A 25,181-nucleotide genomic window follows, 5' to 3' on the forward strand; every position below is an offset into this window, starting at 1 on the left:
TAGCAAACGAGGAGAGATTTTAAATTACAGGCTTTGCAAAAGAGGATGTGAACAAACAGGATAAAAGCCCGCTGATGCGGCTTACGGTATCTGACCCGCGCTAGGCTGGTGTGAAATGGAGGAGAAGACACAAACAAAGGATGTGATATGAGGGTAACACTGGGAACAGCATCACAGGTTGGAGGAAGACGTCAAGAGAGTGCAGACATGAGATCAAAGCTTTGGCTTGTTCTCACAGGAAGCTCGGTACCACCGAAAATAACAATCTTAAAATGTGGTCAACAGTGACATTCTTTTTATACCCCATGTCGCCACTTTATAGTTTATTTCCCATATGTCCCTGGGTCGAGTCTTGTGATCGTACAATCTCTCTGCATTAATGTTTTGCAACAGTGGTCTGTAGAAAACAGCTAATTATGATATGTCATATCAGTATATTGTTCATTGCGAGAGCGGTCTAAAACGTCACTGTAAACCTTTGATCAAAGGAATAAATAATGTAATGGCAAAACTCTGTTGTTGTCTTCATGACCATTATAATGCCACTGATGGAAAAGTTACAGTTGGTTGGAAGACACGTGGGTGAGTTTTTATAGGATGCCTACAGACATCGTGGTCTTTGTGTCTTGAGGTCATGGCTTACTCATGAGACAGATCATGCCTTCTTCTATTGTGAAAGCAGGAAGAGCACTTTGAGCTTTAGAGTTCACTAGACTCTAGAGTTTTAGGCAGCCAGCATTTGAATTGTAGAAAATTACAATTTTGGTGGGGGGGTTCTAATAATTACGGTACTGCTTTTTACTGAAGGTGAAAGAATGGATTTTCAAACTTGGAATTATTCCGTTCTCTCCTCTTCTTCTGAAGAAAAAAAAAAGACACAAACAAGCATTTGTCAAGATGTATTTGCAGCAAATATATTTGTGTTGGTTTGATCACTTGTTTTTCAGGACAGTGCCGTCAGGAAGATGTATTTCAATTCACACATCTTGCTGTGTTGCCTCACAGCAAGAAGGTCATTGGGTCAATCCTGGGCCTGGGGCCTGGGGCCTTTCTTCTGTGGAGTTTGCATGTTCTCCCTGTATGTGTGAGGGTTCTCACCAGGTTCTCCATAAACATGCATATGAGGCGAATTGAGAACTCTAAATTGCCCGTAGGTGTGTGTGTGAGTGAGTGGGAATGGTTGTCTGTCTTTGTTTGTCTTTCAATGTGGCCCTGCGATGAACTGGCAGGGAAAGCTGCACCAAGATGGATGGATGGATGTGTTGGACTGAGTTACATTCAGCTGTGTTTGTACACACGCTAGCAGTTTCAGAGGACCCGCTGCTATCGATGATTCTCTTCTGGAAACCAAACGTCAAGCATTGCAGTAAATACAGTACAAAGATATGATAAGGAAAGTATTTCTTGACTGACATTTTTCTCCATCTCTATTGTGTGACAATTAGTCCCAAGGTCTCCCAATCTTTTACAGTGAGAGGAAAAATGTAAGGCACTTGGTTGTTTTGGTGCTCCGAACACAAACACACACGCACAGGCATACACACACACACACACACACATACACGCAAAGCATATCAGTGTGACAGTGTTCCTCAAGAATTCCCCAAAACTATTGATAATACAGCAAAAACTTTCATAGAATAAAAAACACAACAACACAGGATGACATGGGGAGAAAGTGGCACGTCAATCAGTTGATCGCACACCGGAACATGACGTGTCTGTAAACCAGCACAGCTCTGAGGCAGCAGTTGGACAAATGGTTGGTTTTTGTACCCTTTAGCCGAAACTGTTGTCCTATAAAAGCAAAAACACAACCAGGCCGACTGTCAAGTGTGGTTTTCGCTGTTTTGCTTGCCTCCTATTTACAGGCAGGGCAAGGGTGAAGAGAGGGGAAGCAAAAACAACAGCGACAACGACGACCACAAAAGTGGCATCAGCAGATCTCAGAGAAGCCCTCGGTGGAGCAGACTCTGTTCTTCATGGCAGCAAACAAAATGCATCTGCTGCACGAAGGAACTGGCACTTTGCACAATTTTACAAATCAAAAAAACTTTGGTTAGGTTTGCTGCCAATAAACTCCCTCCCAAGATGTGAATCAAAATTCAGCATTAAAAAAAAAAAAGAAGACCTGCGTCAACTTCCCATTCATTAATGTTCCCTTATGCTGTCGCAACAATACTTGGAAATGTGACCCTGGATGGATCCCGGTGGATGCAGTGAGTCACTGTGTTTGCATCGTGGAGGCAAATTCTAATGGTGGATTCCAGGCTGCAGCGTCAGTGTGTCCTGTTAATATTTAACAAGCGACAAGCAATATTTTTGTTTGTTTGTTTGTTTGTTTGTTTGTTTTTACAATATGTACACGATTCTGTTGTGGACAACAGTAGCTACTCTTCTGCTACGGTAGCTGGTCACATGACATCCACGTTCCCACTACTACATTCCGTCTCTGTCGTTGACCCCTGAGTTTTTCCCCGGCCAGCATGTGGCGCTGTTAGTTGCCTCTGTAAGCTACATTGGTGAAGGTGGAGGTGGCTCCTCTGTACAGCGGGTTGTTGCCCTGGGAAGCAGAAAAAAAACAACAACGAAAAAAACAACTTGTGACTTCTGTGAAATTCGGCCCAATGGCGAAAGACTTGTGGACGTCTGAGCTCCGTCCTCACCGTGTCCCACTTGGCTTTGGCCCGCTCCTCCTCGAACTTGGCAAACTCCCGCCGGTCGTGGATGGTGATCAGCAGCTTCCAGATGAGCAGCGCCGCCAGGCCCAGGAGCAGGATGGCACCGGTCACCGCCAGCAGCACCACCAGGATGTCCGGACCTTCAGGACACTCTGAAATAAATAAATAAACAAATAAATAAATGAATCAATTGTATATACATACATGTATATATATATATATATATATACTGAAAACATCAAATATATGAGTAAGATATATGTAATTATGAAGCAAAGAAATACATGTTAAATAACTAAATATGCTTTTTTTTTTGAAGAATTTAAAGAGAAAACGTGTTTGCGTTATTTTACACTTTCGTTGTTTCCTACATAATTCCATGTGTTTTCATACGTAGTTTTGATGCCTTCAGTGAGAAACTGCAATGTCAATAGTCATGAGAATGAGAATGAAAGAAAAGGCATTAAATTCATGGGGTGGGTCCAAGCTTTTGACTGGCAGTGTATACCAGAGCCCGTTCAGCTGTGCCCCCCCCCCGTCCACCTCCTCTTGAAGCGGCAAGGTGCACGTGGTTCCCACTGCCTACCTGGCTTTTCCACCACGGACAGAACAGAGTTGCCGTCGTCGTCCTCGGAATACTGGAAGTGCACGATGCAGTCGTTCTCGTCCTTGTACGAGCAGTTGACCGCGTTGGAGTCGCGGAAGACTGCGGGCCGAACAGACGGAATCATTCATTCATTCATCGTTCAGTAGCGCATCTGAATTGGCGTTCAGTGTTCGGCGGTTCTCACCCAGTTTCTCCACCGTTTTGATTGCGTCTTTGCAGATCCTGTTGCAGCTGCCGTCGTCGACGTACTGGCCCCTCTGGAAGTGCTGGCACTCCACGCAGTGCCTGAGAGCAGAGAGACACAGACCCGCATTGACTTTGTTGTGGGAGCTCACGGCCTCTGCTTCAGAGGTTTTAAGGGGGGTTTGACATTTGAAAACATCTCAAAGTTTGTGGAGTTTGCATGTTGAAGGGGCTTCCTCTCCTTCGGGAATGTGGGAAGATCGCAGCGGAAGACAAACTGCTCTGACTTTGACCTGAATCTGTGGAAAAACACTCTGTCATACATTTAAAGCAGCTGTTTACTCTGATTGAGTTAGCAAAAGTCCTTAAGTCCATAAGTCCTTCCTGAAGTGTTGTTCAGCTCTTATACAACTGACCACCCAGCAGCATTCAGTGTGTAAGAGCCAGCAACAACTTCCTGCTCTTGTCACCACTACATCCTGGCTGTAGTTCAAACCTCCGTCTCCGTGCAGCGGCATCGTGTTGTGTGTTATTCTTTTTGATATCAACTGCCTCTTTCACCCATCATTTAGGTTTATTTGTTTCTGCTCCTATGGTCTTAGCTGTGTCCCAGTCCATTATCTCTCCTGCGGGGACCATCAGGCAGGTAAGAAAGAAGAATAACAGCTGATAAAAGGAAACATCAGAGCTGTCAGGCAACACTTCTGAAGAAGACAGTTGAGAAATTTGAGGTAAAAAAACAAAACAAAAAAACAAAACCAACCCTTTACCTCTACTTCCTTTGTTTTGTCTGAATAACAGAACAACAACTCTTAGTCTGATCTGGGAGAATTCAGAAAGAAAAGATCTCAGCCGGACCAGGACCGGAGAATCCGCCCGACTCTTTGCGAGGTTGAGACTTGGGATGCATTCCGGGGCATTAAAATCATCCACCGTGTTGGACACCTACTTCTTTATGGTGCAGGAGTCGGGGCAGGTGGGGCACTTCTCGCACGTGGCTCCATAGGCGCCTGGCTGCGTGCAGTGGCACACACCGCACTCGCAGTTGCCGCGGCCGCTGCACAGCATGCCGATGCTGGACATGCAGGTGTCCGTGCGCGTGGAGCAGTTGCAGTTCTCGCCCTTCCAGCCGGCGTCACACTGACAGAAGCCACAGCTGCACTTGCCGTGATCTGGAAGGAAACGTGTGCCAGTGTCAGTTTCACAGAGTACTGAGATGTCCAGACGAATGCATGAAAACCTGCGTCGTGAACTGGGTCCCAGCCTTGGGCCCATAATGTGTCACTGAGCAAACACAGCTTGGCAGCAAGCAAAAAAAAAAATTACACAACTGCACTTAATTGCCTGGGTTTGTTTGACATGTTGACACGTGTCTTTGCTTGTGTACGTGTGGCTCTGTTTGCACATTTTGCAAGCACATAATTACCTGCATAAGCTGCTAATGTTGCTGCTCATGCTCAGCGTGTGTGTGTAGTAATTCCTCATGTGCAATAGCGCCGGGAGTCAAAACACAGCAACGGTTTCGCCAGAATGAAAACAAACCACAAAGCTCGGTACGGACTGTGTTGGTGAGATCTGCTGTAAAGCATCCCGCGTATTTTCAAATTCAGCTGTTAATACGCAGCACAATAGCTCTACAGATAATAATATAAATGAGACGCTGTACATTGTAGGGAAATGTTCAAAATGTCCAAATCTTACATTTTACATTTTTGTTTCTACAACTGTTGTCTAGTTTTTCCCTTTTACAAATACAAGTCCTGATAGATGTGAGGTCCAGGACAACAAATTCCTTCCAAATGAAACACAACAAAACAAAAGCAAAACAACGGTTTGAATGTACTTGAAACATGCTCTTGAATGCCAAGAGGAATCTCTCATCGGACTCTCGAACTAACAATTGTAGGAAATCTTCTACAGGAAAAAGGAAGACGGACTGTTTCCCAAATTCCCAAACACAGAGTGAGGGAGCTGAGCAGCCGGGGCTGCCGGTCAGCGGTGACTCAGCTGACGTCTGCTGGCAGAATCGGGATTTACAGACAGTAAGTCCTGCATCAGCACAGCTGACGTGCTGATCCGGAGACGGCCCCTCGGCGCTCCGAGTCGGGATCGGGCGCAGGATGACTAAAAGCAAAGGGCTGAGTCACACGGCCGGGCGGCTTGGAGGTGCTGGAGGGAGGGGGGGGGAGGTTTCTTCCTCCCTTTAGGGTTGGGAACCAATCAGAGGAGGGAATGACGGGCAGCTCCCTCCTCCCCACCTCGTCAGCAGGCCTTGAGCCAGCACACAGCGCCATCACTGGTTAATGGTCAACAGTTCCAGTGAATCTAATCTCTTAGGAATCTCCTCTCATGTCTGCCGTCAAGATAACGGACCTGCTGCAAACTGAACCAAACGAGGCCGAGAGCCGTGAAGAGGATTCATCGGCATGAAAGGAAGTTTGTCCGGTTTACGTCATCCCGCTCTCGGCACTCTGTGTGGATCCGCTGCAGTCCTGCTCATTAGTCACACGTCTGGGATTTAGAGTCACGACAAATGAGGGGGAAAAAAACGCTGATAATTAAAACAAACAAACAAACAAACAAACAAAAAAAAACGGCTACAGTAAAACAGGGCATTGCACAGTTGTAGCGGCCCAGAGGGGCGCGGCCAGATACGCTGGATGGGCGGTGGGGGAAAAAAAATGGATATCTGGCAAATTGCCAGCAGAGGAATGCAAACTTTCCTGTTGCCTCTGCAGTCGTATTTAAGGGCCCTGCGGCCGTGCCTGCTCAATCCTGCTCAGTGTCACTGCAGCATCAGAGGAGGAAACATGGCCGCAGGGGAGAGGCAGAGCTTTTGTTCAAGTCCTGGGCTGCAGAGAAGGCAAAAGTACTCAAACAGAGCCATTCTGGATGTTTATGGAAGTGTGAAAGACAAAAAAAAAGAAAAAAAAAAAGAAAAGTACCTTTTCGACTTTTTAGTGAAGGCAGAAAGAGAAAAATAAAATCATTGAGCAATTTTAGTTGTTAGGTCTGTTTCTGTGTCAAAGTAACCTCACAGGATGATGACGATAACAAAAATTGTTATTGATTAACTTTAACATTCAGAGACTAGAATAGAATAGAATAGAATAGAATAGAATAGAATAGAATGTATTCTATTCATCCTCTTTAACCAACAACATCAGACATTTCTTTGAAATAAGGCCACGGATGCTAGATGCTAGATAAACCCACACAATGGACTTCTATTTTTGCTCAAGGCCCCGCTTGCAAAATCAAGTACCTGTAAGACAAAAAGTCAAATCTTAAAAAGTGTAGGAAGTGGAAGTAAGAAGTACAACGTGGTGGAAAAGCACAGCAGTGAGGTACGAGTGATCTGATGTGAGCTCGAGACAGACGATTGTTCCCGCCGTGACTCTGCCGTGACAGAGCGCCTGCCACATTGCATATTAAAGCTCCATAAACCACCGTCTTGTACCAGTCACGGTGTTGAAACATGGGTGTGTGAGCATTCAGGGTCTTATCACCAGATACCATAGAGCTGCACCTTCAAACAAAACAAAACAAAGCCTCCCTTCAGACAGACGGAGGATCTGAAGGGTTCTTCAACGTCGTAAAGTGCGTGAGTGAACGTCATGCGCTTGCTTTTTTTTTTTCTTGCCTCAAGGCAGAACTTCCACAGTTGGTTGAGTGGAATCCAGTAGTCACTTGCTCACATTTGCTAGTAAAATGACGCAGCCACCACATTAGAAAAAGAATGATCGGTGTCTTTTCCACACAGCAGGCAGATGAGATTTGACATCATTTCCTTTGAAAACCACTGCGCTGAGGTTTCTCTGCGATCCTCGTCAGCTTTTTGGAGAGTTTAGCGAAATGTTGCGGTGCATCACGAAGCACATTGTCCCACAAAAAGCATCAGGGAGCCCATCACTGTCCCACAGCTTGAATGTGACAGACAGAAATTGCCTTTTGAGTTTCAGGAAGTGCCATCCACTTAAATACTTCCATTCGGCTCTCTTTTTTTTTAATTATCCAAGCTGCTCGAGTCACCTGAAATCAATTGCACAAGCTAGCTAATGCCAGCTAATGCTGTAGCACGGTGCCTCTTCCTTCTTAGCAACACCTCATATGTTTATCAGCTGCAGTTTCACAGTCTCTGCTCTGCACGAGCACGCCGGAGACCGTCATTTGAACTGCACACCGGTTTGCATGCGCATTCCAGATTTGTCGGGGCCAGTATCAGAGCGCTGTGTAAACTGAGTGAGGTGTGTTTACAGACAGAGGGAGAGGGGTGACGGGAAACAACTGGAGTGCGCTCACTGGAGTCACACACGGCCTCGGAGGAGAGAAAGGCCAGCCTCATCTTTTCTGCTTGTATGAGCAACAACATTTGTCACAGTCAAACCTGGTGGCCAGAGAAGACAACCAGCTTTAAATGAGCTGCAGAAATGTTTACGACAACGTCTCAGTCCCAGAATGTTAAAGGTCGTTTGATTTTACTTCAGATGTTGGAAGTCTCACAAAATGAAACATAAACTTCTGATGGGGTGTAATGGTGTTTGCGTGCTAGCTAACGTTAGTATCTGCTAGCAAACTATGGTGCTTCTAGCTATGCCGGTGCATTTTAATGTTTGGCTCATGAGCGGCCTAAAAATGTAGCGTGGAGCGGTTCAGCTCCTTCAGTCCGACACCCTACGTCCGACGTATCCATATAGAGGTATATCACAAAAGTGTCATGGAAACGCTTTTTTCGCATTTACACGCCAGCAGATGTGACGTACGGGGTCATGTGACCAGTTCACTTCAAGTGAAAATGGTGCATTATTTTTGGACGTGGCTTCACACCATTCAGTGGAAACACCTGCAAATCATAATTGTAGTTAGTACTTATTTTTAGAAATATCGCTTTTATTTTGTGAAAAACTGTAATAGAAAAAGCAGCTTCTGTCAGACTTAAGGTCACTGAGCTGCAGAGGAAAAATGACCATCGGTGGAAGTCAATACTTTGACCCTGTTCAGACGATACTGTGTACGTGCAGAAGTGTGGGGGGAAAAAAAAGCCCACACAGGGTTGAGTGAAATGTGCAGCGTGGGCGCGAGAGAGATACACTCACTGGAACACAGCGCCCCCTTGTAGCGCAGGCAGTTGAAGTCGTCGCATTCGCAGTATGTGCCCCACACCTGTCCGAACTCATTGGCGTGGCAGGAGCACTGGCCGCACAGACAGTCGCCCCTGCCGCTGCACAGCGGACCGCCAGCCTTCGGGATGCAGTTGGCGTCGTCGGACGGGCTGTAGTCCTCCACCGAGCACTCGCACCGCGGGCCCAGGCGACCCGGGTGACACTGGCACACGCCGCACTCATGGGTGCCGTTGCCGTTGGTGCAGACAGAGCTGTTGGCCTCGGCCGACGCCTCGCAGTCGCAGCTGCAGGCGAAGTCCACCGTCACCTCCAGTGCATCATTGAAGCCCAGGGGCTTGATGGTGAACGTGCGGTTCTTCTCTTTGGGGCAACTGCGCAGCTGAACCTCCACGCTGAACGACACCTACAGGGGGCAGTAAGGAGGTGCGTCTGTGACGGCCTGAACACCTTGCGTTGCATTGCATTGTGTTACCGGAGCTCGTCATTCATTCGTACCGTGTCTCCAATCTTGAGCCCTTGGCAGGACTTGAGCCCCTGCAGTACCTCCCCGTTCAGGCAGGTGGCGTTGTAGGAGAGATTGAGCTCTTCTGGCACTCCCAGCAGCTCCAGCTGGACTTTGGAGCGGATTTTCTGCCAACACATGAAGGTGTCCCATCAGTTAAGATGGGCCGCAAATTTTGCATTTAGCCCGCCATTCCAAAAAAAACCTCCTCACAGCGTAAGCCTCCTCAATCAGCTGGATGACATTCCCAGAGTCCTCAGACAGTGTTCCCACTGTGGTTCCCGGAATCAGCTGGCTGTACTCCTGGAAAAAGCAAACAGAAGGCAGTGTTATTCATTCACCTTTACAACATTAGCAATGTCCACAATCCACACAAGAACTGGATGTCTTCTTTTGTTTTACCTTGTAGAGCGGGTAGACGTAATTGGTCACAGCAAACACCAAGTTGATGTTGTTGTCAGACATTTTTTCTGACATGAGAGCCAAAGAGGGATAGTCCTGCACAGCAGAGGGAAGGGGGAAGCTCGAGTTTAACAGAGGCCTTCAGGAAGATGTTTGAGCAGGCTAACCTGGTTCTGCTCGGGGGCTAATATTAGCGAAGCTAGCGTCGAAGGAGGCGACAGTGGGTATTTTGGTTAGTTGGATGAGAAAGTGTGGCACCATCGTCCAACAACATGCTGATGTGTGAGATGCATGTATGTGTGATGTGTGGGTTGAACTCTCCCTCCTACTTAATCAGTGTATCTAATACGGAAAAACTACGGAAGCCCAAAGCATTCACACTTCCAATTACCTTCGTTTTCTTGAGCTATCAAGTGATTTATTTTGTTGTCTTGGGAAAATGCATGAAAAACATAAACGTAAACATATTAACTAGCTGGCTTTCACCGAAGAATAAAACACTTGTTGTCCCTTACCTGAATGGATGATTTGTTGTAAATGTTGTCGCTGTCCAGATGGCACTCTCCATCATTGGGCTGCACGATCCCAGAAATTCGTCCGTCCAGGGCGATGTGGGTTTTGGCGTCTGTGGTGAAGACCAGGAGGTGCGAGGCATCTGGACGCCAACCGATCTTGTCCTGACGGTGCCACGGAGACACAAAACAAGACAAGATGTTTGTCTGATTGGCAGGGAGGGGGTGCCTGGGATCCTCCGGTCACTCTCGTTACCTTGCAGACCATGGCCTGCATGATGGCGTCGAAGCCGCCCTCAGGAGCGTCTCTGTTTCTGGACACTTGCTGTTTCACCACTTCCTCGGAGAAACGAGACACCTGCTCCGTCAGCGACAGCACGTGCTTGAATCCGAACTGCGCTTGGCACCTATCGTGAATTCTGCGTTCAATCGATGGCCGATGCAAAACGGGGGAGAGAAAAAAAACAAAAAAAAACAAAGCAATTTAACTCCCTTAAGCCATTTGGAACAAGGTCAACGTGACAAACGCTCTTCTCCCTCCTCACGTACCCCATGCACGGGTTCTCCACCGCCTCCTCTGGGTAGCTGTACATGTAAGGAGACCTGGTTTTGTCCACAAAGGCCCCGAAGCCGATGCGCAGCTTGCTGGTAGTGCGGCCCATGGCTTCAGCCAGCTTGTTGCCCAGAGTTGTCAGACGCTGCAAGTCGTCTTTCATGGAGTAGGACAAATCCATCAGGTAGTAGAGGTCCACGGGGTAGTCCTCCACCTGCTTGACCTCCATGGTGAACTGCTTCGCATCACCTGAGGGACGGACGAGCGAGTCGGTGAATCGGCAAAACCCGAAAGTGTCCCTCAAGGGTTGCCATACTTTTTGTTTTTTGTTCTTTTTGGATCAGCTTCGTACCTGGCCGGAGTGTGATGTGAACCTTCTGAGGCCGGACTTGGGTGACGTCGCCGGTGCCCGAGGCCTTGTCGCTGAGCGCCTTTTCCGCCACGATCCTCAGGCTGCTGGAGGGGAACTCCACAGCTGAGCCTTCGCAGCCTCCATCCAGCAGGTTGTCCTTCAGGTCACAGCGGGAGGTGCTGGACCCCTTCCCAAACACCTGGAGGAGCCACATCCCAGAGGCAGTTAATCAGCCACTGTGGAGGTGGGGTTCATTTTCAATCCGAAGTAAAGTAAATCTTTGGACTGTGTGTGTATCGAAGCCGTTATTATAACCGTGACCGTTGATACAAGAAGTTAAAAATGGTGACTTTTTGCCAAAAACTTATTCTGATGAGGCAACACAAACGTTGCCTAAAACTCACTTGGGGGGGAGGTGGAGGACATAGAGTGCTGAGGGTAGTAGTAGGGAAGGGAGGTGGCCATTATTATGTATATGTATACTTGTACATGTATATTAGTAATTATCTATTATTTTATACCTGTGTGCCGCTATTGCAATCTGTGTGCTTCAATTTATTTTTCCATCTGTGTGTGCTGCTACTGCTGCTGGAAGTCTTAATTTCCCTGAGGGAGTCATCCCAAAGGGGTCAATAAAGTCTCTATCTATCTATCTATCTATCTATCTATCTATCTATCTATCTATCTAAAACTTGCAAAGCAAACAAACAAAGAAATACACCACATCCTCTTGTTGAACGGACATGAACCTGCGTCTAATTTTGCTGTGCAAGGCCCCTTTAAAATTGAACTCTTCCGCGTAGGTGCAGTTTTGTTTCCTTTTTTACGACATCAAGAAGAACACTGTTGGGAAACATATGGGGGACTCTGTTCCAACTTGTTGCAATGGGTAACTTGGAGCAGCAGGAGTGGTGTTTGTGCATGGGCTGGTAGCGTTTTTTTTTTTTTTGTTGTTGTTGTTGTTGTTTTTTGTTACCTCCTGCGAGCACCATGCACAGCTCGGGTGAACGGCCAGGCACTGTTGACATGTGGTGACACCTCTCGACGTGCAGATGTTGGAGCCTGTGGTTATCATACCACACAGAACAGAACAGAAGAGATTAGGCCTCTCTCGCTCTCTCTCTCTCTCACACACACACACACACACACACACACGCACACACACACACACACACTCTTTAGGTGGGTAACAGACATGCTAATTCTTTCAACGTATATACAGAAATAGGTGAAAAGGGGAAACGCGAAAAGGCAGAGTCACAAACACCAGCTCCAGCACCGTCTGGGTTTGAGCGTCGCTGTTGTGAAACTTCTAGAATTTATGTGAGGCAATCGCTATCTATGGGCAATAATAAGTGGCGTAGGTGTGGTTCCATAGAGGTGATTAAGTTCTCTTTTAAAAGGGTATTTGGTTTAAAAGCACAAACAGTAGTTATAATGTAAAACAACAGACCAAAATCTCAATCCAGCCCGAATTGAATACTTAATCTGGCTCTTTTAGGCTATTTACACAGTAAAGTGTAAAGTAGTACAGTGATTAGATTTGCCTATTGGCTGATTCCCTGGTGGCATAAGTGAGAACAAATGGCACAGAGCTTTTAAATTAAAGCGCACTAATGAGAGAAATTAGGCAGAAGCCCCCCCCCCTCCTCCTACCACCCAGGCCGACTCTCCTCATTCTTTCACATGCAGCCTTATTTTCACTCCCTTATAAGGGAAAAGATGACGAAGGTCCAAACTGGAGGAGGCCAGTCGAAATCAGAACATTTCCAGTTCATTTGTCAGCACTCATCAGCTCAGAAACCGGAGATTACATTAATATTGTTATTCAAAAAATAAATAAATAAATTAATTAATTAAATAAAAATAATTAACCCCCTGAACTGGAACGTAAACGCGCCCGTGGTCGCCGGCGCAGCGGCAGGTGAGACACCCGAGAAGTTGATCCAAACAAATCAAAAGTTAAACTCACCGCGGATGCTTGAAGGCAGCGAACAGCAGAGGCAGAGCAGCAGCAGCAGGAGCCGGAGGTGCGGGCGAGTCCCCATGGCTGCGCAGTGACGGGCTGGTGTGGGAGCTCCGAGCGCCGCGGCTGCTTCTCCTCCTCTCTGGGTTCCTCCTTTCCTCATTCTTCACTCGAGCCCGAGCGTTGCCTCACAGCAGCGGGAGCCCGCGTCCCGTGTGCGTGAGCGAGGCCACCAGGACAACTCACACAAATGGCATGTTGGCACTTGTCCCGTCACGGACTTATGACGAGTGGAGGCTCGTAATGCTGGTTACAGAATTGCAATAATTGGGTTTGGCCCGCTTTATTATCTATCTATCTATCTATCTATCTATCTATCTATCTATCTATCACTATAAATCCCACTCAATTCAATTATTAGCTGACTATTTCATCTTCAAATGCTAGATCACTGAAAAGTTGGCATTATTAATGTTTCGTTCAAGTTTATACGGACCAATTTGCCGACAATGACCCGAGGCCACTCTTCACTACCAATAAAGCGTAAGACAATCATTGTCTTGTGTTTAAAGAAAGAAAGAAAAGAAAAAAAAGGTGCGGAGTTGGTCTGAAGTGTTGGACTTGTACCTGCAACCTTGCTCCAACAGGGAGCCCTGCAGTTAGAAACGAGTCAAAGCCCAACGTGGATGAACTGCATTGAATCACCTGGAGTCTGCAAGGTGCAGTGCTGTGGGAGAAGGACCCCTAGTGGAGAGACGGTGGACTCACTTTCGGGCTCTCAACCCTGTCAAAGTCCTGTGTAGAGTCCTCCAACTTATCAACACGAGAAGAGTGGCGTGTAGTAGTGGCGTTAGTAGTGACGTAGTAATACAAGTATGGTCTGTACTGAGAGACGTAATTAAAGTCAAGTGTAATGCGAGTGTGAAATTTGATGCTGCAGGTAAACAAGTTCCTTTAGCACTGAATGGGCGTAATGGTTGTAATGTAATCTACATTAGGCCAACACTACGATACAAAGACACGCTCAATAATGAATGTAATCAATGCCTGAGGTGAGATTAGATGTTCAGGAGTTAAGGAGTTGACTTGTTTCTGTGACTAAAATTGAAGTTGTTGCGTGCAAAACCTTTGCAAAAACCACCAGACGTACAAAGATATAAACAAAATGACATGTAAAAACAAAGTCGTGGATTTTGTTAGAAAAGGGTTCAACATTTTTCGGATGGATTAGAGCAGCGCTGTTCAACCTTTATTGAAGCCATAGCACATTTTTTTAACATTGAAAAAATTCCATGGCACACAGCAGACCAAAAATTTTATTTTTCAAATTTTTTTTAGCCCAATAATGACAATAAAGTCTCTTCATTTATTTACACTCAGTCAGTGTAAAACCTGGGATGCACACAAAGCTGTTATCCTTGGGGGGGGGGGGGGGGGGGGGGGGGGACTGAGGGAGGAAAACTGGCTCCCATTCCTTTTAAAGTACAGCCACTCCACAATGCAATGCTATTTATTTTTATTTTATTTATTTTTCTTAGACCAATGAAGTGAAATTGGATAATTTTTCACGCCACACCTGACATTATCTCACCGTGTACTCGTCTGCCACACATAGTGATTGAAAAACACTGTGTTAGAACAAACTGAGCCTTAAAAACCGGGCAAACAAACCAAAGAGGAATTCAACTGTGGGAATGTTTGCACAATAAGGAACTGGTTAAAAAGACCAAAAGCTGCAATCAACCATCAGAAATGAACTTTTGTTGGCGTGCAGCAGGCACAGCAGCAGCAGGCACAGCAGCAGCAGCAGCAGCAGCAGCAGCAGCAGCAGTCAAAGCGTCTCATCCGGTGCCACTTTGCCATTTATTGGCTCTTTAATCCCGGTGCCGAGCTCTTATTCTTCTGCCGGTTGCTAAGTTACCGCCACCCGTGTCCAAGATTTGCTACAGCAATGGAGGAATAAGTAGAAAAGCTATAATTGTCGAGCGGCGTTAAGCAGCGCTTGGCGTGGGCGGGCGGGCGGCGGCGCAGGTAGCGGAGCAGCTTTTGGCGGCCGGACCCAAACAGCCCCCGTTGACTGATGCAGATCAATCGGCGCCTCGGTCTCCAGGGAGCAGCGCTGGTGTTTGAGGAGGAGCAGCGACAGTCGTCCTCATGGGGGCAAAAAAAGAGAAGAAGAAGAAATCAGAGAAGGGGTCAGGTGGCAGCCAATTAAAATGGAACAAGAAACGGCAGAAGGCGGAGGGGTCGTGACCTGTACTACAAATCTATCTGGAGCCCTTTAAGTTGTTTTCTTTCTTTCTTTCTTTCTTTCTTCCCCTCCGCAACCCCCCCCCCACCCCCACCCCCTGCCTGCGTCTGAGATGACGGCGACCAGAAAAAAAAGGATTTTCACCGGAAACAAAATCAGGGCTCGTCGCACCACAAACAGCCCGGCCATCTCAACAGCGGCGGCTTAGCCGAGATGTTGGAGCAGGAGATGGAGGGGGGTGGGCGGGTGGGTTGGGAGTTGGGGGCTCAAGTGAGGTGATACGTTTTCGACCCCAAGTGGGTTTGTGATTGTGTTGTTGAGAGGCTTTTGCCGTCTGATCCTCCTGCTCAAGTCTCCCCCTGCCACAAACATTGCGTCTGGACACAAAATTAGATGAATAAAAGGAGGTGGTGAAAGGGGGCGGGGCTGTGCTGCTGAGGGGGGAAATGTACCAGATAGAATGTTTGAATCAATGCCCAACAACAGAAACATGCACCGTGCTTCCAGTAATCCAGACCAAACATTTGAAATGAAATCACCGTCATTTGACTTCTTACTTCTTTCTGAAACTAACCAGTAACGCTTCAAGTGTCAAGGCTTCAACGCTACAACGGATTCATGCAGATTTTCCAGAGGGATGCGTTTGATTTTTGTCTCAGAATCGCTGTGATTCAGCCTCGCAAAGTCACTTCACACAAGAAAAACAGGAGAAAAGCAAAATAAAAGTTGGCAAAACACCAAGAAAGAGGCCGAGGCAAAGACGCACACATGGTGCCACCTGTGAGGTGAGCTGCTGGCGAGGGGTGTGTGTCTAAATGTAAATGAGGTTAACGGGCAGCAGTGGGCGGAGCTGCAGGGCGGAACGAGGGCGGAGCCACCTGCACCTGGAGCCACCAGGGGGCTGAAAAATCTGCTGCCACAAACACCAACACGGCGGCCACCAGGCAGACGGGGGGCGCTGCGGCTGGAGGTGCACACGTTGGAACACACACACACACACACACACACACACACACACACACACACACACACTTTCTCTCTGTCTCTCTTAGTGGGGCTGCTCGTCATTCTGTGTGTTAAAAGTCTGCTGCAGGCCCGGCGTGAGGTCGACAGCTGCTGCTGCTGCTGCTGCTGCTGCTGCCACTGCTGCGTCCCTGCAGTCCCTCCGTCAGCGTCTAATTAATGCGTTTATGACACGGTGGGCTGTGTGATTCCCACGGCGCCGACTGCCGGATCGAAACACAGCGATTTATCTCTCAGGGGAGCCCAAAGCCTCTTTTTGTTGTGGCTGTTTTTTCTATTTCATGAAAACAAAGACAGACAGACAGACAGACAGGCAGACAGACAGACAGGCAGAGGCAGAGGCAGAGGCAGAGTGGGGCTCAGGTGTGGCTGCTCTGCTTAATTGCACAGCCAACCCCCCCTTCACACACACACACACACACACACACACGCACACACACACACCCTCCCCCGTCGTCCCGCAGCTCAGCGCTTCCTCTCAGCTTTGATCAGCCGATAAACGGACATCCGAGGAGGAATCAGTTAATTGGCGGGAGGGAAGGAAGTGTGGGGCCCTCTGTGAGTGGGTGGGTGGGTGGGTGGGGTGAGGGTGGTGGGTGTGTGGGTGGGGTCCATGTACAGCAGCACGAGCGTGGAAGATGGGGGGAGAAGGGGTGAGGAGGGTGTGGTCTCCCTGTTGCTGAGGATGTCTCCACTTAGTTTGCGTTGCTAGGCTGCTGATGCTGCTGCTGACCCCCCCCGCGCCCCCCGCCCCCCACCACCACCACCACCACACCCCCAACTCCCCATCGCACCCCTCGGCCCAGCCGCCTCCCCCCTCCAACCCCCCCGTCTCCAAACCAAAATAACTTCACCAACCATCTGTCAGCGGCCTCGCAGGTCTCGCTGTTGCTTGGTAACAAGTCAGACTCTCGCTCTCGCACTCGCCACGTGCACATTCCCGCGTCGTCGCGCACGTCGACGCCAACAATCCACGCAAAAGTCGCGATGTCCACATCTGCAGGCCCCCCCCCTCCCCCCTTCGACACCCAACTTTTCTTTTCCTCGCTCGCTCGCTCGCTCCTCCGGCAACAGGTGAACCCGTCGTTTGGAATTAAAAAGAAGGAAACTTTTCCTGCGTTATGTTGAACCACCAAACACAGAAACTCACAGGCATTAGCAAATTGCCTCAACGCAGCAACGGTACTCATGTCCATTCATTAGTTCTTTGAAGTTTCTTGCTATTTAAAGCCTCAAAGAGGCGCCGCTAGGTGCCGCCGAGGATTTACATATTGACAGAGCTACGGGTGCCGAAGTACGACCTTCTTTCCATAATCGCGCCGCCTCGAACAATGGATCCGGGGGACAAATTGTGCGGCGTTGATTTGCAAGCCTCCAATTAATTTGCGGCGACCAAAATCCGAGGCTAATGAGATTATTTGATCTCGTTGTACGTGGAAAACACAAAACAAACAAAGCAGGAAAGCACACCTTGCTCTTCTGTTACCAGCCGGTGATAAATGATGTGAAGCTAAGCTACCTCCAGAGGGGCTAATCTCTGTTTGTACACATGCTCAGACAGCCTCTTGCATTACTCACTGCAGATTCAATTTCACAGTCTTTTGTTTGGCTACTCTTCTCTTTTCTTTTCTTTTTTTTTTTCTTTGCTTAAGCAAACGCTACACATTCATTTGACAGACTTTGCTGGATGAATCCTGGAGAGCTGCTCCGCACTTGTTTTCAATCACTATTAACCTTTTTGAGCTTCATCACCGCGGCTGCTCAAAATATCACGAGGGGAAGGAAGTGAAACCCACAGCAGCTACAAACCGCCGGCCATGATGCCAAGATGAAGATTACACCGCTAAGTCAACGTGGATTTGAACTTAATTTGACGATTGTTGTTGTTGTTTTGTGACTTTAAAGGTCCCTCATTATGCAAAATGCAAAAGTGTTTTTCAGCAGTAATCAGCAAATTCCTCAGCCATGAAATAACTCCATCTAAAACGTGTTCTGCTTCGCGCCACCTTAGAAGAGGCTTCTAAAAACATCACATGAAAGTAGCACTTTGTGATGTCACACAGGGCACTAACACATTGCCTTCCAAATGCTTTAAACAGAGGTGAAGCCGCTCCACTGGAGTCGCTTGGTTTTCGAACAATCCGCTTCATTCTAATGTTTTGAAATTCATTTCTGCAACTTTCAATCTCCAACACAATTCGTGCTTTGTTTCGTCTCCTCCAAACAACAACAGAGCATCATTTTTTTTAACAGGAAGCTGTAAACAGAGGGCTAAATATGCTGCTTCCTGCAGATATTTCCCAGGAGTTCAGGTGTGACTGAGAGACTTCTCGCCTTCTCACAACAAATCAGCCCCATTTCTGCACTTCACAGCGCAGGTTGTTTTCTGTCTGAATCTTTCACACATTCCGGCCGCTTTGAAGACCTCCAGACATTCTGCAACTTGATACTATGGGGGATGTACACTTCACTTTTAAATATTTAAAAGTAATATGATAATCAGATCAATAAGGATGACTGGCCGGATGGCATCAGGTCTGGGAATTAGCCGCTGATGAGAGAGAAAGTCTTGGTGATGCAATAATTAGCAATGACATCTTTCCTCTGATACCATGGGATTACTTTTTTATTTTATTTTTTTTAATGACACTGATATGTGTACATGTGAGCCTCCTATTTCTTCACAGATCAGGTTGTGCAGGGGGTCTCCCAGCCTAAAGAGTGTGTTGTGTTGTGTTGTGTTGTGTTGTGTTGTGGAGTGTTGTGTTGTGGTGATTGGGACGGCTGCAGCAATCTCAAACAGGATGAGGCCATATTTGAATAACACATCCCAATAAAAATCACCGTCTGGTGATCCAGGGTTTCATCTCGGCTCCAGCCCCGGGGCAGAAAACAGGAGGCGCAGTGGGAGCTGATATTGCTGATAAATGTTTGCCGCAGCTCAATCACGAGTTAATTGATTTCATGTCTTGGATTGCACACGGAGAGCCCGGCGCGGCTCATTGGCCTCTGTTCCATTCAAAGCGGCCGTTAGGCTCCGCGGAGAGAAGCCAGACCTCGACTCGTTCAGATTCTCATTGAAATTAAGATTTTTTTTTTCTCTACTTTCAAGGCTCTTAAATGATCTCTCTGAACTTAACCCATAACTCATAAGTGCAACTCATAAGAAGCCTTATGAGTTAGTTGCGCGTCTGAATCAATTGAAGCGCCATGCCGTTATTGACGTGCAAAGACGAGAAGCTCCGCCGGGTCCAGAGGAGCCCGAGTCAACAGATCCATGTTTATGACTTATTTATTCTGCCTTGGATGTCAAAAAGAAAAAAACAAACAAAGAAAAATCAGTCTTTGGATGAATGAGCAAACAATGAGTTCAAATTACAGGAGGTTGTTTGAACTGTTTGAGATTTATAAGCACCTATAGTGGCAAGAAGGGGTATTTCAGTGTGTCAGTGCAGTTTTCTTATGAAGGCTGTGACATCACAATAAAAATCAGCCCAATGTGGACCTACTAATGGCAATACAAAGGTTTGTAAAAAATAAAAAAAATAAAAAAATAAATAAAAAAAAGTATTTGTTTGTGATGAGTTTGTTGGTGTATTTTCATTCAATTTCATTCTAAAAGATCTCTTTAAATTTTACACTTGGGACCTTTAACTTTTTTTTTTTAAGACAAATTTTCACTTCCCGAGAGATAATTATGAAAACTAATGTTGCAGATTTTGCATGTCTACAAATGACTCATCATCATTTTTTTTGTAAGTGCAAATTATTTTCAAATCGTAAAATAAATTGCAGGTTAAAAGAAACGGTTAGATTGATGGTTTTGGCGGGTTCGTGGCTCTCTCACTTCTTATTTATTGTTGAACGCATCATCGGAGGAGCAGCGCATCATCTGAGACCATCTGACTCCCCCCCCACCCCCCCACACCCCCCAACCTCCCCCCGGTGCGCCGTGGTGTGGTGCGCGCGCTCCTCGGGGAACTCATCATCGCTTTAAAACGCACCACGGACTTGGCACAATAGACGCGCTCGCGCGGAGCGTCTCGTGTTGCACCGGTGGGGGGAAACACGCTTTTTGCACCTCTCGAGGAGACCCTCCTGCGCGCGGGAGAGAGGCGACCCGAGGACTTCCAGCCACCCGGGGAGGGAGGAACAAACTTGCGATGTGAGGCGGAGGCGCGCGCATTACGCACGGATTCTTTTGACGGCTCATCCGGAACTGGACTTTTACTCACTGAACAGTCTTTCCCGTGGGGGTGCGTGTGGGGTGTGTTCCATTCTTTTTAATCTTTAAGGTAAAGTCCCATGACGCAAAGTTTCGACCAGAGCCCTGCTTTTGTGCTGAGAGAGCGCGCGCCGGCCAGGTGATCCCTCCCCCGACTCCCGGAAGCATGAACGTCTCCTCGTGGCTCGACGTGACCCAGGGCGCGCTGCTGCTCAACGGCACGCACAGCCTCGGCAACAGCACCCACGGCGTGGTGACGGCGGACGGCGGCGGCGGCGGCGGCGACTCGCTGGTGCTCGCGCAGGACGAGCGCAAACTCTTCGTGACGCGCGTGGCGCAGATCGCCGTGCTGTGCGTGCTCTCGCTCACCGTCGTCTTCGGCATCTTCTTCCTGGGCTGCAACCTGATGATCAAGTCGGAGAGCATGATCAACTTCCTGGTGAAGGAGCGGCGGCCGTCCAAGGACGTGGAGACGGTGATGATCGGCCTCAGCTAGAAGACCGCGCGGGAAAGCGCCTGCATGGAGAGCAAAACATATGCAAGAAACTTCACTCTTCCGCCCGTGAGGCGGCTGCAGGATGTAGTCCTTCCCCTCCGCGGCTGAATGTTACTGGGGTTGTTGTTTCTATGTGTGTGTGTGTGTGTGTGTGTGTGTGTGTGTGTGTGTGTGTGTGTGTGTGTGTGTGTGCGCGTACAAAAGAAAATCAAAAATGCTCGATTGTTTACACGTGGACGTTCCGTCGAGTCTTCTGGGTGAATTTTCATGTTGCCAACTTGAACAAAGTGAAGAAAAAAAACAATGTTTACAAGCTGTTACCTCATGCTTTTGTTAGATATATATCTCTATTACACAATATATATATATATATATTTTGTAAAAGTCATTGATTGGTAGCTATAATGTTTTTAAAGCATGATTGTGGTTTTGTACAGTTCCACGTCTGCAGGTGAATAATTATGTGGGCGTGGTGGACCTGTAGATATTCTTCACACACACACACACACACACACACACACACACACACACACACACACACACACACACACACACACCGGAGTATTGTTTTTCTTGCTGATGTTTTGAGGGTTGGTGGTTTGAAGATCTTGCACGTCTTTTTAAAGCAACCCTGTCACAGCTTTCTGGAGTGATCTGGTCCTGTTTTGGCATGCTCGCTGACTGATCTGTAAAAGTGGAATTTTCGTTTTGGACCTGTTTTGCACTTTCAAACTCACCGATGCTGCATGAATTATTTTGTATCAAGAAAGAGAGAGAGAGAGAGAGAGAGAGAAAGAAAGGCATATTGAGAGAAACTTGAAATTGCAGCATGCAATTAAAAAAAAACAAACAACGTTGGTCAAGTGACCGCAGCCGTCCATGTGTCATGTGTCACTCACCGCTGAATTTCACGCCAACTCTTAAGGAAGTGAACGGTTCATTAACTCACATGTTCTTCAGTTGGTATTGCGCTTTACATAAGAAAAGATCTGCTGCGTCACAGGCAAACAATGCCACAGTCAAACTGTGAACTGTGTGCGACTAATCCTGAGTTTGGTCGACTTAAAGCCAGACAGACTGCTCAAGTCAGTCGCACTCTGGCTGGTTAAGCACTCTGTGAAGGCAGCGTGGCATTTAAAGGGCTTTTTAAGGAGGAGCTGGCACTGAGTTAGTCGCTCAGGCAGCAGCAGCAGCAGCAGCAGTTAATCTGATCTCTCTGGAGAGCGGGCGGCCGCAATTAAGAAACACTCACACTCCATCCGTCAGCGGCCTGATGCAGATGCAGACCGTAGCCAGTGCGGCGGCTAAGAGGAGGATTTCACCTCAGAAAGTGCTGCGAGCCGGCTGACGGCGCGTTTCGTGTCACTGTGACTTTTCTTTTTTTTTTTGAAAAAAAAAAAAAAAAAGAAAAGTCAACGAGCGATGACACACAGGGACGTTCCAAGTGTCAGTGCGGCTCCTGTGGCGCCCACATGGAGGGAAACGGCTCGGCTAACTGGCTCTGCGGCAGACAGGTGGGAGAGTCGCCGCTTGTTTCCCCCTGATGCCTCTGAAATGAGCTTCTCAGCTCAGCGTTTTAGTTCCATTTCAGCTCCGCTTCCATCTGCACTCACAACTTCCTCCTCCTCCCCCTCCTCCTCCTCCTCCTCTTCCTCCTCCTCTCCCTCCTCCTCTCCCTCCACCTCCTCCCCTTCCTTCTACACTTGCACATCCTCCTCCTCCTCCTCCTCCTCCTCCCCCTCCTCCTCTTCCTCCTCCTCCTCTTCCTCCTCCTACTCAGAAGCAACCCATGTCCTCATTATTATTTCAGCGCATTGTCAGGAGAGCCGAGGCCCAGATGAATCCTTACAAACACGCCCGTGCACAAACATGCGGCTCCTCAAATGAGCTCCTCTCATTTGGACACCGGCGTGCGACCAAGCGGCAAGTTGTGACCAACCGCCACCCGAAGAAAAAAGAAAAAAAAGTGTGGCAGGAAAACAGCATGAATAAATGAAGGGGCTATTAGGTAATTAGGCTTTAATGACCGGGAATGAGTCTGTGAGGACGGCAAGGAGTGGCTCTCAGAGGCCCCTGTCTGCGTTTTCCAGCTGCTTCTGTCCAGACAAACTCCCCAAGAACGGCAGAAGTTCGTCTGTCACTTCCTCTGCTTGCTTTTTAGAAAGTGCCTTCTAAAACAGCCCTTTGTGACATCACAAGGAGGGCTAAAATATCACTAACTGGGGTACCGTATCGTGTCAGAAGTGACTGAAAAACAAAAAATATTCTAGGGGAAAGAAAGGGCGAATGCAAAAAATAGAAAATGGAACCACGGCTGCTTCCCTCAAAGCACACAAGACAGAAAAATATGCAGAACAGGGTAAAATAAATTAAATGTGAAAAATTTAAACATTTTTGCAACCTTACGTTTTTCCAGGTGTGCAAAAAAAAAATCATAAACTATTATTTGTATTGGAATTAAAGTCTGAGACACGGCCTGTTTTTTTCTGCTACAAAACTAGTTTGAGAGCAAAGAAATCAGCTTCTAAAACCCTAGTGTGTGTGTGTGTGTGTGTGTGTGTGTGTGTGTGTGTGAGAGAGAGCCTTCCGCATATTGGTTGTTCCTGTTGTTTGGAGAGGAGATTAGATGGTTTGTTCAGTTTGGAAGCTGAAAAAGCTCCTGACAGGCTGCTGGAAGGTGCTTGGCTTTCTAGATGTGCGTGTTGTTTTTCCAGCCGAACACAGAGCAACAAGCGAGTCTATCACAGATTTGCGGGGAATGATATCATCCTGGAGGAATGAGAACATTCTGTTTCCGAGCAAAACTGTTTAGAAGAGAGATCGACGCGACCGTGAAGCCGCTCCCCAAACCAAATATAACTTCTTTAATTGGCCCTTTTTATCCTCCTCTCCGTTGATATAACATGATCACAAGTCGTTTACGAGGTAGATTTTTATCAGCTTTTTTTTTTTTTTTTTTCCCCCTTGCTGACATTTCAACGGGGCTGCAACCATAGAAACCTCGCAGCTCTCAGTGACCAGGAACACATTTCCGAGACAGAGCAGAGGATTCATGTGTACAGACGCAGTCAAATTAAAATAAGCAACATTAGCGTCGACAAGCTATCATTGAGCGTCTCAAAAGTCAGTGACTTGGTCGCACCCTCAGCCGGGTTTGGGCTCCTTCCTCCGCCTGAGAACACAGTTTTTGTCTCCTTTTAAAACTCGAGGAAAGTCCAAGGAAGCATCAGTTTTGACAGGAGGCTGTAAACAGAGGGCTAAAAGCTTTTTATGGAGACCTGCAGAGTTTTGTGAATAATTCATTGTGCACGGCTGCTCCACTGGACTCTGGTGATAACCTGGCAGTGGGGAGGAATGAGGGACCTTTCAATGAAATGAGATCATAATGCAGAAAATCACACTCGTGTTTCTTTTACTTTGGCTCCTTTCCGACTGAAACTCGTCTTCACGCTCTGAGGAAAGTGAGCTAAAAAATAAAATAATAATTACTCACCATCTCTGACTTTAGTTTTTTTTCCCCCTCTCTCTCTCTCTCTCTCTCTCTCTCTCTCTCTCTCTCTCTCTCTCTCTCTCTCTCTAAATATATATATATATATATATCAACCCGCCCACTACTGCTGAACATATGCTGAAGAGTTGAGAGTGCTGAGCAGCATCCATGTGTTGCTAATGAACTCATCTGAGACGAGTATTTTTCGGTGTCGCGCGCCAACTGCTTGCTTGCCCGAAGTCGTGGCGGCTGACAGGCCGCACCTGTAGCAGGGACGCCTCGCTGTTAATTACAAGTGGCGCGCGCCGGCGCTATCGATGAGCTAGCAATGCGGTGGGGTGGGCGGTTGGAAGGGGGGGGTGGGGGGAGGGGAGTGACACGCTGACACGCCGACCCGTTGTCACCCCAATTAACACGCGCAGGTTCACGCCACCGACGGCGGACATTTTCAGGAAGCGCCGCCGCTGACCTTTTGTGCGAGAGAGACCTCAGAGAAATAATGAACCCAACAGCGCCGCCGCCACTACCGCCGCCTCCTCGGGAAGTGTGACAGCAGAGAAGGCCGGTCGGCAAAGCTCGACATTACTGCACTCAAGACCTCGCTTCAAAAACACCAGCAGCTCTGCTGAGAGGATCGCTGAACAGAGGGGACCAAACTGATTTATAGTCGCAGCGTCCCAAACTGCTAGACAGGTAAAAATAATAATAATAATAATAATAAAACAAAAATAAACTTGTCCAGACTGCAGTTCTGGCACACTTCCCATGAGGATGAAGTTCTCGGCCAAGTTCTCTGGAAGTCAGAGGAGGAAGAA

At 47.5% G+C, this 25,181-nt stretch overlaps 2 protein-coding genes across 2 annotated transcripts; one reads left to right on the forward strand and one right to left on the reverse strand.

The window, feature by feature from the left end:
- Positions 1-886: 886 nt before the first annotated feature.
- Positions 887-13,084, reverse strand: LOC142896713 (integrin beta-3-like). Its single transcript, XM_076038583.1, has 15 exons — positions 12,888-13,084; positions 11,892-11,977; positions 10,916-11,114; positions 10,560-10,812; positions 10,267-10,429; positions 10,014-10,175; positions 9,499-9,594; positions 9,310-9,399; positions 9,090-9,224; positions 8,568-8,997; positions 4,421-4,643; positions 3,473-3,573; positions 3,268-3,387; positions 2,667-2,833; positions 887-2,563 (listed from the first exon to the last, which is right to left on the reverse strand). Exons 1-15 carry the CDS (start codon positions 13,042-13,044, stop codon positions 2,498-2,500), a joined length of 2,448 nt encoding a protein of 815 aa, XP_075894698.1. The 5' UTR covers positions 13,045-13,084; the 3' UTR covers positions 887-2,497.
- A 7,053-nt stretch (positions 13,085-20,137) lies between these two features.
- rprml (reprimo-like) lies at positions 20,138-21,031 on the forward strand. The gene has a single exon (XM_076038618.1). It carries the CDS (start codon positions 20,547-20,549, stop codon positions 20,874-20,876), a length of 330 nt encoding a protein of 109 aa, XP_075894733.1. The 5' UTR covers positions 20,138-20,546; the 3' UTR covers positions 20,877-21,031.
- The last annotated feature ends 4,150 nt before the right edge of the window (positions 21,032-25,181 follow it).

Source organism: Nelusetta ayraudi, unplaced genomic scaffold (genome assembly GCF_046127955.1).
Source record: "Nelusetta ayraudi isolate G7.1 ecotype Tasmania unplaced genomic scaffold, CSIRO-AGI_Nayr_v1 ptg000057l, whole genome shotgun sequence".
Classification (NCBI taxonomy): domain Eukaryota; kingdom Metazoa; phylum Chordata; class Actinopteri; order Tetraodontiformes; family Monacanthidae; genus Nelusetta; species Nelusetta ayraudi.

What these genes read in the sequence shown, in the direction of transcription:
- LOC142896713 (XM_076038583.1), bottom strand. Translation starts at nt 13,044, where the DNA reads ATGAGGAAAGGAGGAACCCAGAGAGGAGGAGAAGCAGCCGCGGCGCTC. An exon ending in ACGTCTACCCGCTCTACAAG is followed by an intron (nt 9,400 to 9,498) that starts GTAAAACAAAAG and finishes TGCTTTTTCCAG; the next exon opens with GAGTACAGCCAGCTGATTCC. An exon ending in TGATTGAGGAGGCTTACGCT is followed by an intron (nt 9,225 to 9,309) that starts GTGAGGAGGTTT and finishes ATGTGTTGGCAG; the next exon opens with AAAATCCGCTCCAAAGTCCA.
- rprml (XM_076038618.1), top strand. Translation starts at nt 20,547, where the DNA reads ATGAACGTCTCCTCGTGGCTCGACGTGACCCAGGGCGCGCTGCTGCTC.